We start from the raw sequence: 17,375 nt of genomic DNA, 5'->3' as shown, positions 1-17,375 counted from the left end.
GATGGGTCAAGAAGAAGTTTAAAAAAAAACAAAGATGGAAGGCGTCCTTCTTCGATGACCTCAAAGGGACCACATCATTTTTTTGTTGTTAAAGGTCCATTATTTAAAATACTTTGAGCAGTGCTCAAGTGTCAGAAATTCAACTGACTCCAATGTTTTTTTAATTCCTGCTGCAGCATTATCAGTTAAAAATCATTGTTTAAAAAAAAACAGCAAAAAAAGGAGCACACTCGACAGTAAATACAGTTTCAGGTGCACGACTGCAACAAGACTTAAAGAGACAGAAAAGTCAGCACACTGAATGTCCTTTAAGTTTCTTTTATCTGGGTAAGAGGAGCGTAGACGACGAAGCTGATGAAGGCCTTGTGCTGAAACGCGCCCGTTGTTCTTTTGCTGCTCTTACCCAGATAAAAGAAACTTAAAGGACATTCAGTGTGCTGACTTTTCTCTCTTTAAAAATCATTATTTAACATTAATTTACACCAATTAAAATTGGGTTTGTTCCCCTTTTTTGTCCAAGATGTAATGTTAGAATCCCTGTGATAGGTTCAGCAGCGTCTGACCTTCACGTTGACTGAAACATTTATTTTATTAGACCAAATAGCAGTTTTTTCCCCCTTTAGGGAGAAAGATTTGCAGCTTAATAAGTCTAAAAAAAGCCAAATTTCTTACTGCAATACTCAGCTTAACGAAAACATACAAAAATCAGGAGTATCTTAAAAATATTTTGAGAACATTGAAAAATTCGGGGCTGCACTGATCCCCACTCCTAATATTTTTTAAGAGCCAAATGAAGTCACCTGAATCAGAACAAAAAAATAATAATAATCCTGCATGATGTGTATAATTCTCATGCAAAGTGTCGTTACCTGATACTCTGGAGTCCAGGGCTATACATGTACGCCAAGAGGTAGTTGAAGAGAGACAGACAGGCAGGCAGACACGGGATAGAAAAGAAAATAAGTGTGAGTCGGAGTTAAAGCAGAGGAATGCAAACAGACAATAATCAGTAGAAAACTGGCTCTAGAGAGAGAGAGAGGGCGAGAGAGAGAGAGAGAGAGGGAGGAAAAGACCGAGGCTGCAGACTTAGAGGAAAAGATTCAAAGTTGAGCAGAAACGAGAGAAGAGAAATATAATATTTAAGTAACTTCAAATGTTAATGTAAGCAGCGATTAAATCAGAAAGTGATTAATCAGAATTATAGATGCATCAGTGGTAAAATAAAATAAAATAAATCAGCACTTTTTCTTCTGTAGCTGTGATTTTAATTCTGTCCATAGGAAGCAGCATAAATGAATTCAGCATCTTAAGCCGAGTAAAATATTCATTGTTAACACTCTCCGTCTGCTTTGCTCTGCCAGAGGAAAGGCGGGCTAACACAAGGAGAGGACACACTGTTTCTCTTGATATCTGAGTGTTATAACGCTCTTTTGTTTTTCAGACCATACATATGAGCCGGTTTCATCGAGAAAGGGGGGAAAGGGAGGGGGGGGCTAATTCAAAAACATTTGACTGTCTGCTTGTCAGGAAGAGGCACAGTCTAATATGAACGCATCATGAAGCAGCAACCCAAACTTCCTTATTCTCCCCCCACCCCTCCCTCCCGCCCCCTTTAACGCCGTCACTTCCACTCCAGTGATTTCAACAACTGCACGCCAATGAGCAGGCAGTACACTAAGCTGAATCAAAAACACCTTAGTGGTAAACTGCATCGCTGAGAAAAGCGGCGACAATGGGTTAAGCCTTGCATATAAAACAGGATCTAGATGCCGTGCGACAAAAGAATGGCCGAGGAAGTCTTCTATTCAAGCTCTGGCCATGTAATGTGATTAAAAGGCGCTTTGTGCAAATGGCAGTTATTCAGGGGGCTTTGAAAGACAAAATAAGCTCCCGGTTGTCTGAGGCAAAAAAAAAGGTAACGCACTGCCTATTCATCCCCCCGCTGCATCCACAGCAAGGAGTGACTTCTCCTGATGGGAGCCTTGAACAGGAGGGGAAAAAACAGAAAAAGGGAAAATGGACGCTGCACGGCCGGGCCCTGAGGGAGGGAAAAAGATTAATAAGATCAGGAATGTGACCCCTCTGACAACAATCTCCTCTCCCCCGCCCCTCTGGAGAAGGATCCTCGTTCCACACCGGGCTCTCTGATGAGAGAACTTGTAAATACATAATTAGGGGGTTCAATAGTTTGGAGAGGCAGATCTTTGTTTCCAGGGGGATATGTCGTCATGAAGAGGTTGGAGATGACACTTGGGGGAATGCGGTTTGACGCGGGGTGTCAGGGTTTAACTACGGGACCTCTGACTGGGGGTAAGGTGTCGAGGCAGTCTGTGTTAAAGGTCAATAGGAAGCGACATCTCAGAACTCATTATCCTCATTACTGCCAGGTGAAGCGCTGCCATTTCAGAAAAAATGATATTCCAAAGAGGCCTTCCCGCGGCTTCCCGGCTCCCTAAATACCTGCCCTTGACTTGCTAATACAGGGGAGCATCACTTGAGCTGTCGGAAAGGTGGAATATCTCAATGATGATGATGAAGAAATTAAAAAAAGTTGATTGGAGGGGGGTTGCAGAATGAAGGATTTTGAGAAGAGAGAACAAAACTGAAAGATGGGCCGCTCAAACACAGAGACACTCTCCACATCGCCTCTGTGACAAAACCCTGAAGGAAAACTTCACAATGGCTTAAACTTCCTTAGAAATGGACATCAACAAACTCCAGTGTAGGAAGGAGTCCTGGAATAATAATCTTATGTTAGTACAAGAACAAATATGTGGAAGTATCATAAACAATATACACTTAATGCTTCAAAAAATCAAAGTACTGACGATGTCAAGAGCATGCACAAAGACCCCTCACATTTATTTTATGTTGAATGAAATGTTTACAACTAATTATATAAGATGCAAAACTATTATTTTGTTGCACTGACATGTAGTTAAGCTGGAAATAATTTTAGCTTTAAAAAATAGGGCCCGACCGATATGAGATTTTTTGGGCCGATACTGGTATCGATAAAAAAATCGATATCGTTCTTGGATTTATGTTTGATCTGTAGTTATAGATATCCACATTTATTGTGTTGATCCCTCAGTTATCAAACACGTGTAGAAAAGATTTACAACAAAGACAAGATGGTCACTCAACTGGAAAGTAACTGAACATGTCCGAGCATCATCGCTCAACACTCTGCAGAGTGATAATGTTTGTTGTAATCCATATAGCGCCCTCTGCTGGTGACAGAGAACTGCTTGTGTGATACAATTAAACTACAATAAAATGCTATTTGACTGGAGAATAAATCGAGAAATATCTACGCATATCTGTGATAAAATTAGCCAATACTGATAGTCACTGGATGAGCTAATATCAGCTGATATTATCGGCTGGCTGATAAATCAGTCGGGCTCTAATTAAAAAGACAACATATTAAGTAGCCTGAATTTATATTGTGGATATGAAATATACAAAATGGTAGATTAGTGATTAAAACAGAGAAGGTAAATATTTTGCTCTAAAGTCGTGTTGAGAAGGAGTGTAAGTAGGAGTAAAGCATAGAAACACACAGAAGATACACTATTTGAATAAAGCAGAGTGAAGAATCGATGCACTTTAGAAAATGTACTGACATAAAGAATGAGTAAATGTTTACAGCTAGTTGAGTCTGCTTTAACAAACATTCAAAGAAAAAAGTAAAAGTGTAGAGACAAAGATCTGAGACAGGATGTTTGCACCCATCATTTCAGCTGTAAGGAAAACCAGCAGTGAATCTCTCAGTACTTAAATATCACCTAAAAGTGCTAATGTGCCATCGGGGTGTCATGCATTATGTACGTGTCTGGAGCAGGAAGGCAGCAACACAAGTGAGTCATGATGTTCTCCAAACTGTACAGAAGCACCAACACTCACACTCCAAAGCCGCCCTTTTAAGCCTGTCCATAAAGAGATATTCTCTGCACTCTTGTGGCCCTCTGTCAAGTGTGTGTAGACGTGCAGGCGGTGCTGTGTGTGGCTCACCGATGGTGCAGTGTTCACCCGTCCAGCCTTGGTGGCAGTCACACTTGCCCTCCCTGCAGACGCCGTGGTCGATGCAGCGTGGGTGACAGTCCCTCTGCTCACATTCCGGTCCTGTCCAGCCTTCCTCGCAGTGACACACACCGCTGATGCACGAGCCGTGGGGACCGCAGTCCACCACACACACCTCTGTCACAGAAAGAAAAAGCCATGGAGACATGAAGCTTCTGTTCGGAAAAAGGATCTTTTTTTTTTTTTTGCTGAATTTTTGTATTCTGCACTGATGCAGCTGCCACTGCTGAAAGAAAAAACACTCTGATGTTTTCTGAGACGTGTTGGCTCCGATGGTTAAAGTGGGCCAAGAAGTTTAACTGTAAACACAACATGTTTTCTAACTCTTTTCCTAAAAAAAAAAAAAAAAAAAATATGTTAAAGAAAAGCACGGCTCTGTCGAGGCATATGCTTAAAAAATGCTGAATTTCTTAGTTAAAGCTCACTGCAGAGACATTATTCTCTTGTGGGAAAATATCTGCAATTTTCGGCTTCCTCTTTGTTTATGAATCCCAAATGTTGTTTTTTCATGCTTATCTTATTTCTGATGCAGTTGTCTTTTTACAGAGTTGTTGTATCACATTTGTTATTTCTTAAAAGTCAAGGACTGCAAAAATTAGCCATGGATAGACGTCCTATAGACATTTCATCAGGTGCACTAAATGTTCGTCTCAGAATCAAAAGCATTTTTACTCGGTTTTGTCTCGGTCTCAGACTGGCCGATTCCAGATTTCAAATCAAGACCGGCCAAGACCGCAACTGATTGGTTATTTGTCCACATCATCACTATGATTAGAAGGAAAACGCCTCTTTTTAAAAGAACAAATAAGTTCAATTCATTCAGAATTTTATTTTTTTATCCCCCGGTTACATCATCAACCTTCCCGGTGCTGCACACAAGCTGATGATTTTTCAGTGATATTTACGGTCTTGGTCTTGTCTTGATCCCTAAATGTCTCTGTCTCAGAGCACTCCAGTCTCTTAGTCTTGGTTAGTGTGGGCTTTACTACAACATTTCTTAAAAGTATTAAAAAAATATATATATATGAAAAAATGAAAATATTCTAAAAAAAAATATATATTTTTTTTTTACATAAAGCAGGATGCTCTGTTATGTGGTTAACACAGCACATGTCAGACTCAGAGCTCTGCAACACTATCCCCCTATTCAATTTTATTTGGCTGCCACTTGGCTGCCAAAATACACAATAAATAGCCTTACAAGGAAAAAAAAAAGAGACGATAAATCTTCCTCTAAAAGTACAATATTAATCTTGATATATAGTCCTATTACTTTTATGGCTTCAGGCTGTAATAAATCCCCTAAAATCATCAGTGCTGGACATTTAATCTGTACTCCACAGTCTCCATGTAACAGCACTGCAACACATTACAGGCGGCTTGTGTGCAAAGCAATGCTAATGTCATGTAAAGCATGTTAAAGCATCCTAAAGGAACGTGGAGCATTGTGTCCTTATGATGGCAGACGCATGATATCTGATTCAGTTCAGATCCATTAAATGGTAAATGTAGTGGGATATCGTTCAGCATTTTAATTTGTGCATGATATGATAATAGAAAAGACCCCCCCCCCCCCCCTTACATGCCCACACAAAAAGCAAAACAGGATTTTCTTGTCGTTTTTTTTGTGTGAGTGTCTGCAGCCACTTTAAGTCATCTTCATCAGAGACTCCCGTAATTTTATGGACCAATTTCTGTCTCCATAAAGTGCAGACGCCCTACAATGAAACAAAACCTGTCATTAATCAAAATGTCAGAAGTCAGAGCACCAGAACAGGAAAGCACTGCAATCACTTTGTGTGTCTTAAAAAACTTTCCAAACAAGCACTTCTCAGGTTTTTTACATATTCTGGAGGCTCATTTGCATGATGGCTTTGGCAGACTGAGGCGAGGGGTTATGGATTTTAAGCAGGTTGCTTATGCCTGAACTCTGAGAGATGTTAGATCAACATGCTTTCTTACAGAGCGGGGGAGAATCAGAAAAACAGCAGAGCAGCTGTTATGGATCTGTGCAATCGTCAGAGAAGTACAGAAATCAAAAAGATGTAATCCATGGGTGGTAAGTTAAGTCAGTCTGCACCGGGCTGAAGCTATAAACACGAGACAAGCTGCTGCGGCTGCTCTTGTGAGGGAATAAGAAATGTTCATTTAGTGGAACCGAGAGCTGCCATCAAAAAGCTTTTCAAACACAAGAGCCATAAAGCTTTTCCGCTGCGACAATAGCCGTCAGTGTGCTAGAGGAAAGTAGCTCAAGTATGTCCTCACATTTTAAGTGACTAGATGCTCCAGGAAATTCAAACGGCCCCATAACGGAAAAGTTTGTGACTTTTTGAAAAACTTGGTACTGCCTGCGGGGAAAGCAAATTAGCCCAGAGACGTCATTCTGCTGCAGGAAATGTAACAAGTCATGGATTAAATATGTGCCTATGTTGTTTGTGTATATTATTATTTATTTAAGCCGCTCCACCTCCACTGCTTTACCCACAATCCCCTCTAAAGAGGCTCCCTCTTTAACTGTCTCCGCCCCCCCCTCGCTGAATGGAGTTTTTCTTTGATTGAGGGACCTTGGATGGTTCTGATTAAGTCGAGCCGACACTGTAGAATATTAAGCAAGCCCCTGGAGGGGGAGTCATTCGATTCCAAAGGGATCCCTCCTTTCCATAGAATCTATGTAATCAATTTTTCATTAGCGCAAAAGTGTTTATCTGCCTTCAACATGCCCCTGACTCGAGCCGGATAGGGGTTGTGTGCGGTCGATCCATGCAACCTGCTTGTTAATTAAGGTTTATTTAATTGAAGAAGAATCACAGCATTAATTAAGTAAGAAGGAATCCTCCCTCCCTCCCTCCCTCCCGTAAGCCCAGGTGGGTGAAACCCCCGCTCTGACTTCTTTAAATCTGAACCCCCTCGTCAGGTCTGTTATTGACAGGTGTCTTGCTGAGTGTGAGGATTGTGCCTTGAATTTTGAAACACTTTTAACAGGAATAACAAATTACTTCACTTTAAATCAAATGAGACATAAGAAGGAAAAAAAAAAAAAACATTCCCCCGGCCAGAGAAACAAACATTCTTTCTTCTCCGGCTAAACCGGCTGCATGCTGCTTGGAAAGTTCCGCACATCCATCTATCACCCTGAACGCACCATCCTGCTTCCTTATGATTTAATTTTCAATCGAATTCCAGCCAGAAAAAAAAACAAACCTCCTTTTTACTCACAGATACAAAAAAAAGAAACCTCTCGCTCGGCTTCTTCTGTTAAATGTTCGCTTCGGTACAACCATTGTGTTCCTCCTCTCTTTATTTATTCTAAGGAGGAGAAACAGCACATAAATCACCCACACCTCATGCACAGATAACAGATGGGAGGGGCCCGCCTCTGAACCAACATGTCACCTACCTGTGTAGAAAGGCGAACCCGCTGAATGCAAAGCTGCTAACAAATGATGCAAGCAGATGGCTAAGCAGCTAAGAGCTAACGCTGCTATAAGATGCCCTGGCACTGTTATAGTAAAGACGGTTTCTGGAGAAGTATACAAGTCTGATGAAAGAAAAACAAAAAACATGGTTTTATGTTTGTTTTCAAAAAGAACATATGCTCGGTGGCACACGAGGAACATGCAGCGCCAACGTTTTGTTGCAAACATATGTTGTGTTTCAAACCGACGCCGGCTTCAAGTGTTGATTACCAAATTGTCGGGGTTGTGATCACACACACAGTTTGATTTATTTAGCAGATAAACAAAATGAAGCCGTTTGATTTTTTGTTCATTCAATTTCAAGCCACCGAGCTGCAAGTGTTTCAAAGCATTCGCTCAAGCCTTCCTCAATATGAATATGAAGTTTTTAAACTTATATAAGGAAAACACACAGATTTATTTTTATGGTTTTTAATCTCAAGAGAAAGGACGGTGTTTAGAGTTGGAAACCGGGGAGACATGTCGGAAAGGACTTGACCCAAAGGCCGGACCGCTTTGAGGACTACAGCCTCCATACTAGAGGTGTGACTTCTAAACGTTTAAACGCTAAACGTTTAAACGCTAAACGTTTAGTAAAATTGCTAACCGTTTAAACGTTAAATAGTTGCTTGTTTTTTTTAGACGCGGTAAGGTTTATAAAAAACTGCACATAGCAACAGCGGTGCGTTTATGGACAGTGGACCTTGTCGCTCCGTCTCTCTCTCTCTGCTGTTGTGATTCTGCGCTCTTGGTTTTGCTGTCTAATCTCTCGGCAGGAGTCGAGAGGGCGGTGAGGTCCTCGCTCATACCTACACTCTCTCCAACTCTCTCTCTCTCTCTCTTTTGCTCTCTTGGGCACGAAGCAATTTTATGAGCATATTAAAATAAATAAATAAAAACAGGTCGGAAAGATACCTGGGAGGCCAGAAATATACATGGGCGGCCCGCCCAGGTATCAACTACTGTGGGAAACAATGCGTTTATTTAAAAAGCCGGCCGCCGCTGCGCCCCCCTCCCATAATGTTTAAACGGAAATGATTTCAGCCAGTGACCCCCAATATAACAGTGCTGGAGACTGGGGACCCCCATTGTCCCTGGAGGTGGTTCAAACATTTAACCATGCACTCCAATAGGCCTCTCCAAACAGCGGCACACAGCCCAAACACCGTCATATCATTTTTGTAAGTCATTGTAAGGAACTACTGCATGTTTGTTTTTCAGAATTATGGAATTTTTATATATTTTTCTTTTTTTTTTTTCATTCCCCCTAACATAGTCTCGAGACCCCCACTGCACTAGCCACATCAGCGCCCTGCCACAGACCTTTTTAAATCAAACTTTTTTCTGTTCGGCACGATGTGGAAAAGAAACACAAAAGGCACGGGCTTGAAATGAGCAGCAGTCCAGACTGAGGTTTACCCCGTCAGCCTCCTCTTTGTTTGGAAACACTTTCCAGGCATGACTGACACGGCTATCAGGTGTCAACATCTGTCTCCTCATAGCCGTGAAAGCTTTTGTTTGGGGCGGTGTGTGTGTGTGTGTGGAGGGGAGGAGGAGGAGGGCCAGCGGTCAGTTCAGGTTACTTTCTTCCTCCTACTCGAAGAAAACTGAGACTTTTTCTAAGATTGTGTTTGTGCATTAGAAGTTGTTTTTCTCAAGAGGATGTGAGAAAGTGTGAATACATTTTCTATTAACACTTCACACTGCGCTTGTTTTGAACACATCCTAATACGAGTTTATTCCCTTTTTTTGCTGGGTTTTCTTGTAAAATAAAAAAAAAAGATATCATCTCCTTTAATTTCCCTCCATCACATGAAAGTAGAACTTTAGTGAAGTTAATGCAGGAGGAATGTAAACTGGAGCTCATAAAGCACGACTCTGACAGCACCAGCAGCAGCGACAAATGGCTCATGAGATGAAAAACTTGACTCAGACAGACTCTCATTGATCATCTGTGAAGCAAATTTCTAAAAATTTCTATTAATCATTCGGTTCCCTTCATGTGTCCCGACGAGGGAGAGCTGAAATGTACTGATTTGACTATCAATTGTGATTTATTCCTTCAGAAGTTGATGAATTAATTTTGGAAAACAAATTGTTCTGTGTTGTTTACTAAACGTAGCTCAAAAAACAAAGATGATAAATTAAGAAAAAAAAAAAAAAACATTTTGCAAATTTTTTTAAATAATATATCACACTGTTTTTTTCTAATATTTAAAGTTTGTTGTTGTGCACAGCTGAATAATTAATTAAGTCTTAAAAAAAGACACCCACATGTAGACATAATGTGCTGCATGAGATACATTTTATATTTCTCTCCACAGCCTGTTAATAATGGCTCGTGCATCTGCTGCTGTTGACGCCTGATGTCTGCAGTGTCTGCGCACAGCAAGGGGGAGTTTGTTTGGAATAAATGCAGGAGTAAATGGATGCCAATTACTTGTTAGAGAAACTCAAACAGCGGCCACACAAGAAAAAAGAAAAAGAAACAGACAAAGAAGCGACTGCACTGTTTGTTTCTTCTTAATACAGTTCACATACGACTGCACTAAAGGCAGGGAAACATAAATGACTGACAGGAATTAAAGAGCGATGTGATATCATCTTTGAGTGCATTAAAATGTCCTGTACTTCCTTTAAGCTTGATGTGCAGGGCTGGAAAATGTCCAGTAAGGACATCAATTTTCAAAATAAAAGCTTTAAGACGTTTGTTAATTTAATGATTACCCAATTAAATTATGAATTAACTTCTTTTTGAAAGTTACATTTTTTGGGGAGACAGGACATGTTGGGAAGAGAGATGGGGGGGGGGGGGGGGGGGTGACGTGCATAAAAGGGCTGAGGTCGGATTTAAACCAACAGTGGCCAACCTATGTACATGGGACGCACGGCATGACCGCTAGGCTATCCGGCGCCCCATGAATTAATATTTTTTAAAGGTTTATTTTTGGAATTTTTGAGCCTTTATTGTAGAGACTGGAGAGTGGATAGAGTTGGAAATCGAGGAGTGAGAGAGAGTGAGAGGGGAATGAAAGGCGGGAAAGTAGCCACAGGTTAGTTCGAACCCAAGGGGCCCGCTTGGAGGACTACAGCCGCCGTACATCAGGGGGGACGCACTAACCACTAGGCTACCGATGCCCCCATGAATGAACTTTTTGAATCCCAATATGAGATCTATCTTGTGAAGTGTGAAGATTTGTAGCTTTGCATGAAAAGGCAATTAAAGACGTCAACTCAGCCTCACAGCTCAGAACTTTGGGTTTGTGTAGATTTTGGCGCCCCGGACAGATTTCAGGCATTTAGAAAGACTTTATAGAAATAATCTATGATGACGCTGATGGTCTCGTTTGCTCTTGTAGCTCATCAGAATTAATTTCAGTTTCACAACCACCTAAAAACTCCTCACAGGAGCTTTAAGAAAAGTCAGATGAGCATCCTGCATTTTTTTTTCAGGGACAAAAACATGTTGTACAACAATTGTTTTGAATGAATGAAAAGAAAGTGAAACTGACCGATGGAGCAGTCGGCCCCCGTCCAGTTGGCCTCGCAGACGCAGGTTCCCGAGTCGGTGTTGAAGGTGCCGTGGCTGGAGCACTGCTCGGGACAAGTGCTCTTCAGGATCTCACAGCTGATGCCTCCCCAGCCCGGGTTGCAGTGGCACTCGCCGTGATGACAGGCTCCATGACCGGAGCATGCCGGATTCACACAGTCCACTGAGGAGGACACACACACAGGTTCAAATCATTGTATCAAACATTTTTTTTTTGTGCCGGCCACTTTGGCCAACAGCTCAAAGCATTAATGTGCTAAAAGTGCGTTACACCCAGACGACGGCTGGTGAACCGCAGCTGAACATGTTGCTGTTTAGTGTGGCTAATAGTCATTTTCCCCCCCTGTGTTTAACCAGCTCCTCGATGTTACATTACGGGGCTCTTTGAATGCACTGACAGCATAATTACGCTCCATTATTAGCGCCAGGAAAAGGGAGCACAATTAGTGTCGAGACAGATATAATCAATTACTATTAACAATTTGCAGATCAACTATCCGATGTAGGTTAATAATTGGCAATTATGACCAACACAATCAACCCATTACTAACAAGGGATCATTTGCAGCGACGTTATTGTGCCTCATCTGGAGCTGATTACACTGTGCATTGTATATCTATTGGACGCTGATATTGATCATTTACCTGAGCCGATGAATCAATCTGCAAGCCTGGAACTACACACACTTTCCTTTCTTTCTGCACAACTCGATTCATTTCAAAGAGAAACCTCAACATGTTCTTTCAGAGGACTCAATAATCTTTTCCATGGAAGGTCAGCTGCTCATGTAAATCTGAGCAGATAATTGCCTTTTGTCCACATGTGGGGGGGATCAATAAAGTGGAATGCATTGAAGTGGAGAGCAGGGAGGTGGAAAAAAGGTCGACAGGAAGAAAGAAGAAAAAAAACGTTCTCAATAAAAGCGGAGGAGCAGATGCCATTGACTGATCGATTTGAACAGGTGTCTTCAACTGTGGAGCGTCCCGACAGGTGACTGCATCATCGGGGCGCTGCACAATCTGTTCCAGCATGTACCCTCATGTGGTCTGAACACTAAGAGGGGAGTTAATTTATACACTCGCTATCAATAACAAACATCCAGAGCATTACCCGCTCGGCGGAGTCGAAAACACCGATTGTCTCACCAATGGGCTGTGTCGATCCCCCCCTAGTGATTCACACACAAACATGTTGCATCTCGCAGCTTCCCCTCCGATGGGAAAGAAGCTGTGTTTTCTCCATTTACCTTGTTCACAGTTGGCTCCTTTGTGGCCCGTGTTGCACACACAGTTTCCCGTCACGCAATGCCCGTGTCCGCCGCATAGAGGGTCGATGCACTGCAAGGCGGTGACGTCGCACTCGGTGCCTTTCCAGCCGCTGTAGCACTGACAGCGCCCCCTGGTGTACTGGCCGTTACCGCTGCACAGGACCGGGCAGGCGGCTGAGGAAAGACAACAGGTTCAAAGAGCATCAAGATTTTTAACATCTGATGTCAAGTGATGTTCCATTAAATACACTTTTTAATGATGAACTTTATATATTACTATGCTTTTATGGAAAATACGACGGAGGATTATGGCCACGTTGAAGAAAAAAAATCTAGAATTTTGGGATTAAAGTAAAAAATGTACAAGATTAATGTCGTTATTTTGGTCTATATCAGAAGAGAAGCAGCCGCCTGTTTGAAAATAACAAACGTCTTCTGTGGCAGAGGAAAAGGCTTTAAGGGTTCTCCTTTTGTCGTTTTCATGCCGGCTGCTCTTTTGATAGGCTACAACTTTTCAAAATAATAATTTACATAGCCTAATTTAAATTGTTTTAAGAAATTAATCTTGTAAATTTAGGATATTTAAATCTCGTAAATGTATGATTTTATTCTTGTAAATTTGATCTAAAAGATTTTAGATTTTTTTTCTTTAAGATGGCCCTTATATTCCATCGTAGGAAAATTATACATATCGATAATAACTTATTTATCTGGTACCTTTTAAACATTTTTTAAAGTTTGTTGACAGACAAACAAACAGCAGAATACTCTCAAGTTAATAACACAACATAGACTCAAACACCATCAAGACAAAACAAGGCACAGTTAACATACGGTTAAAAGTAAAAAGATAAAAGCTACAAAAATGTCAAAAAGGTGAATGGACAAGTGCTCCTCAGGATCTCACAGCTGATCCCTCCACAGCCCGGGTTGCAGTGGCACTCGCCGTAATGACAGGCTTCATGGCCGTAGCCACAAGAAATGTCAAAAAGGTGAGTAAACATGAAATAAGTTTGGAGGCTTTGCATAAAAAAAATTGTCGCTCTGTCCAAAGTGAACAAAATCTTCCTACCAGTACCTTTACTGCATTTATGTAATCTTTATTTGTAAAGTATGGAGCAAGTAAACCTGCTGCCTCACACTACAGCATCTATAGCCTTAGCTAATTTGCATTTCCTTCAAATCAGTACAGAAAAAAAAGGAAATCATTAAATAACAATCAGCCGTTTTCATTGCTGTACAGGCTGGACTATTTCTTTCTTCTTTGGTAACAGTTGCCGGGGGAACAATGGAAATAAGGAGCAACATGCAACATGTTACAAACATACAAAAGCTATATATTGAGTGCACAGACACAAGAAGGTTTAAAACATTTCTAACTATTAAACTAAACTATTCAACTCAGCTGTTTATTGCTGCGTCTGGAGACTGATAGATGCAGCCATAACTACGTACTGAATGTTGATTTTATGTGCACAGATTTGAAAATGTTCCCTTCACTCCCATGCACTCAAGATGAAAAGGAATTTTTTCACTCTGTAAAAATGTCATTAACCTTCATTGTGTTTGTGTGGCAGCAGATATCTCATAAACCTCCACAAATAAAACCAAAACAATCTGCATAGCTGGATACCTCAAGAGATCGAAGGATTTTATTTGTTAAACTTGGCTCTTGAATCATTTTTTTTTCTGAAAGGGCAAGTTTGAGATTTACCTCTGGAGCAGTACGGCCCTATGAATCCCGGGAAGCAGTGACAGGATCCCGCCACACACTCTCCGTTCCCGTAGCAGTTGTGTGTGCACTCCATGACAGAGTCTGTGGGCACAGCAGCAGAGAGCAGTTACAACTATTAATAACTCAAACTGTCACATTACAGCAAATCTGGCATTTCTCCTCGATATAACATTCGAACGATTGTACAGTTTAAGAAATACTGCCAGACAACCCAGATACTAACTTATCTTCCCCCCCCCCCACCGCTGCATGAATCTGGGCTTTTCTGAGCGTCCCTTATCTGCAGCGCTGGTATCAGGCACGGCATACATTTACAGCTATTTGTCCATGTCCCACTAAGGTCTAAGCCGCCATAACGTGTGTACTGCAGCAGCGACCCCTTCCCCTCCTAAGCCATGTTAAGCAAAAAGCCACACAGGCATTTTAAATTAGACCAAATAATTCCATTTCCTTGACACATTTTTCCTTTTTCCTCCTGACTCCTCTAGCGCCTCACACCCCCTCCCCCCCCTCCACTCCCACCACCCTTGAATGACTGATCATGCTCACACAAGCCATGCAATCTCCTGAGTGTTTACAGCTCAAATCCTCTCTGAGTTGAAGTTAATCTGACACATCCTGCAGACAGATCTCGTGTTCATTCAACAGACCATCGCTCATAAAGGGCACCCCCAGAAGACCGGGACCCCCTCATTTTGATGGGCGTTAAGAGGGGAAACTATTTTTTTTTCTTCTTTTTTTGGTTATTGCTCTGCGCTTGTATCGGATGTTCATCAAGCCTGTGTCGGACCCAGGCAATTTTGACCCCCCCCCCCCCCTCCTCCTCTCTAGTCAATACCTTGGTTCTTGTAGGGGCAGATCGATACATCTCCCCCAAAGGAAATAGACAAAGAAAATAGTTAACTCTACCTTGAGTGTTTTTCCAACCTCAAAACCCACAAGGAAATTTCACAGACTTCAGAACACTGACGAGGTTGTTAGGATTGAGGGATCAATGCTGCGTATGGTCTCATGTTACAGTGTGGAGCACAGTAATCCAGTATCGTCCAATCAAAACCTGGAGCTCCCTCCTATAGGGGGCTCAAAGTAGAGATGCTCTGATCTTTCTGATACTGACTCTAATACCTGCAGTTGAGCATCAGCCAATTGAGGACCGTCCCCGAACTAGTGCAAGACTTATAATATCATATATTTGTATTATTCCTGGGCAGCGAGTGTATCACAGTGATTTACGTTGCATTAGATGAGTTCTCAGTCACTTTTAACTGCAACAGCAAATTTATATTTCCATAATCATTCATTTTATAGTTACATTTTTGGGCCCTTTTTGCCTTGATTTGATAGGAGAGAGTCGGGGATGACATGCATCAAAGGGCGGATTTGAACCCACCGCCACAACGATGAGGACTTCAGCCTCTGCACATGATAACATCACTAGGCTACCTGCACCTTCAATTGTCTTATTTTAACTTCTGCTCACTCTTTTCCTCAACTAATTTCATTACATTTTTTGTCTTTTATATTCAATATGTACCTTTTTAAATGGAGCTGCACTTCAGTAGCCCTTTCAGAATTACATCAATCCTGTTGGATTTCAGTGGTTCCCCCTGAGCCCGAGAAACTAAGTGAGACATTGTAGTTGAAAATTAACACTAATTTAAAAAGTTTGCATTGAAAAACACAGAACAGAATAGTCCTACACACTCTTGTTTTTACCAAAAGCTTTTTAGATAGACTACACAAGAATCTTTATTTTGGTTCAAATGTGCAAAAATAAGTTTAACAAACTCAGAGGCAACAAAGCCCTGCCACCCGCCTTGAGGTCTCTGGCACCCCCCTAGGTGAACCTTAACCCCAGGTTGAGAACCATCGTACTAGAGCAGGGGATCCAAAACTTTTGTCATGCCAAGGACCCCCATTTATCTTTAACCTCAGGCGGGGACCCCCTCTTGCAACATTTCTTAAATTCCTTGGGCATCAACTAAAACATATCAACCTTGAGACCAAGAACATTAGCCGTACTTCATGTGTAATGGCTCATTATGACAGGTTTTTGATGCATATGTGGTATTCTGTGGTTCTGGAGCTCAGTCATGGTCTTGTGGTCTATTTTTAAAGTAATGTTTTGAAGAGGCAGGTAGCTAGTTTTCCCTCTTTCCTCAAAGTTTCCACAACCCCCCTCTTAGGATAAAACTCTGTCTGGAAGTTTGAAAAGTTCTGCTTGTTTGTGTGGTCATAGAAATCCTCCGTCATCCTCGCTCTTCGTTCTACAGGCGCAGCTGTTAAAGTAAATTAAAGTCCTCCAAACGTGTCATTACACATCACTCCAATCACTCTCATCAGCAGCAGATGTGTGCCCTCGTACCCTGGATGATGGTGTTGTAGGAGACCGCCTCCATGCTGCGTCCGTCATTATAAAACGCCAGGTGCCACACGCCTGAGTCCAGGTACTGGATGAATCCGGCTTGATTGACGGTGACTGGGTGGTCCAGACGGGCTCTCGTCTCCGGCTCGCTCGGGGTGCGATGCTCTTTGGCGATGAGCCGGCTGCCGTCCAGCAACTCCACAAAATCATACTGTAAAAAAAAAAAAAAACAGAGAGAGAGAGAGAGAGAGAGAGAGAGAGAGAGAGTGAGCGAGCGAGAGAGAGAGAGCAAGCGAGAGAGAGAGAGAGAGAGAGAGAGAGATTGTTATTTTAATGTCAGACTATCTAAACGAGGCGGCGGAGGAGGCGGGAGTTTAAGGACTTTATATCTTCTCGTGTTTGATGCTTTGTATGCGGCTCCTTCAGACATTTCTCAAACAGTCTGAGTGCAACTCTTCAAAGTCATAACGGCAGACACGAGCAGAGCAGGTTCTGTGTGCACAGCAAATACCGCAGTTTAATAAATGTTGATTTTTCCGTGACAGTTATTTGGGCTTGATAGATGTTGTTTGCAGACTTGTTTGTATGCTGATTGAGGTGATACGGGCTCTGGGGTAAATATTCCAAAAAAAAAATACAAATTGTTATCTGTGATGGGAGTGCACTTAAAGAGAGTCTGCTGAGGTTCTTTGAGTAATCTGTTAAATTAACATTGATCATGTACCGGGTGGATGCACATACTACAAATTTGTGGAGAGATGTTCGCTGCTGGTGGAGTCGAATCAAAGACAAATAGAGACAAAGAAAAAGAAACGTCCCATGGAGGCATCTTTGAACATTTTATAACTTTCTCCTCAGACATCATCTGCACACTTCTTCTAGATACTGTGACTACTTTTTGACATGTTTTAATTAT

General features: G+C 41.8%; 1 protein-coding gene across 7 annotated transcripts in view; it reads right to left on the bottom strand.

Moving 5' to 3' along the window:
* The window catches only part of si:dkey-237h12.3 (teneurin-3), a 182,805-nt gene that overhangs the window by 55,014 nt on the left and 110,416 nt on the right, over positions 1-17,375 (bottom strand). For 5 of the 7 annotated variants that reach the window (XM_020645072.3, XM_065958446.1, XM_065958447.1 and 2 more), the window contains 6 exons: positions 16,460-16,670; positions 14,074-14,175; positions 12,339-12,533; positions 11,054-11,254; positions 4,018-4,203; positions 870-890 (listed from right to left, as the gene is read on the bottom strand). In XM_020645072.3, coding sequence (XP_020500728.2) covers positions 870-890; positions 4,018-4,203; positions 11,054-11,254; positions 12,339-12,533; positions 14,074-14,175; positions 16,460-16,670 — 916 coding nt within the window. The remainder of the gene's footprint in view (positions 1-869; positions 891-4,017; positions 4,204-11,053; positions 11,255-12,338; positions 12,534-14,073; positions 14,176-16,459; positions 16,671-17,375) is intronic. The other 2 variants (XM_065958448.1, XM_065958450.1) reach the window with 1 other exon arrangement.

This window comes from Labrus bergylta, chromosome 9 (assembly GCF_963930695.1).
Source record: "Labrus bergylta chromosome 9, fLabBer1.1, whole genome shotgun sequence".
NCBI classification, from domain to species: domain Eukaryota; kingdom Metazoa; phylum Chordata; class Actinopteri; order Labriformes; family Labridae; genus Labrus; species Labrus bergylta.
This window is presented reverse-complemented; position numbering and strand designations above follow the sequence as displayed.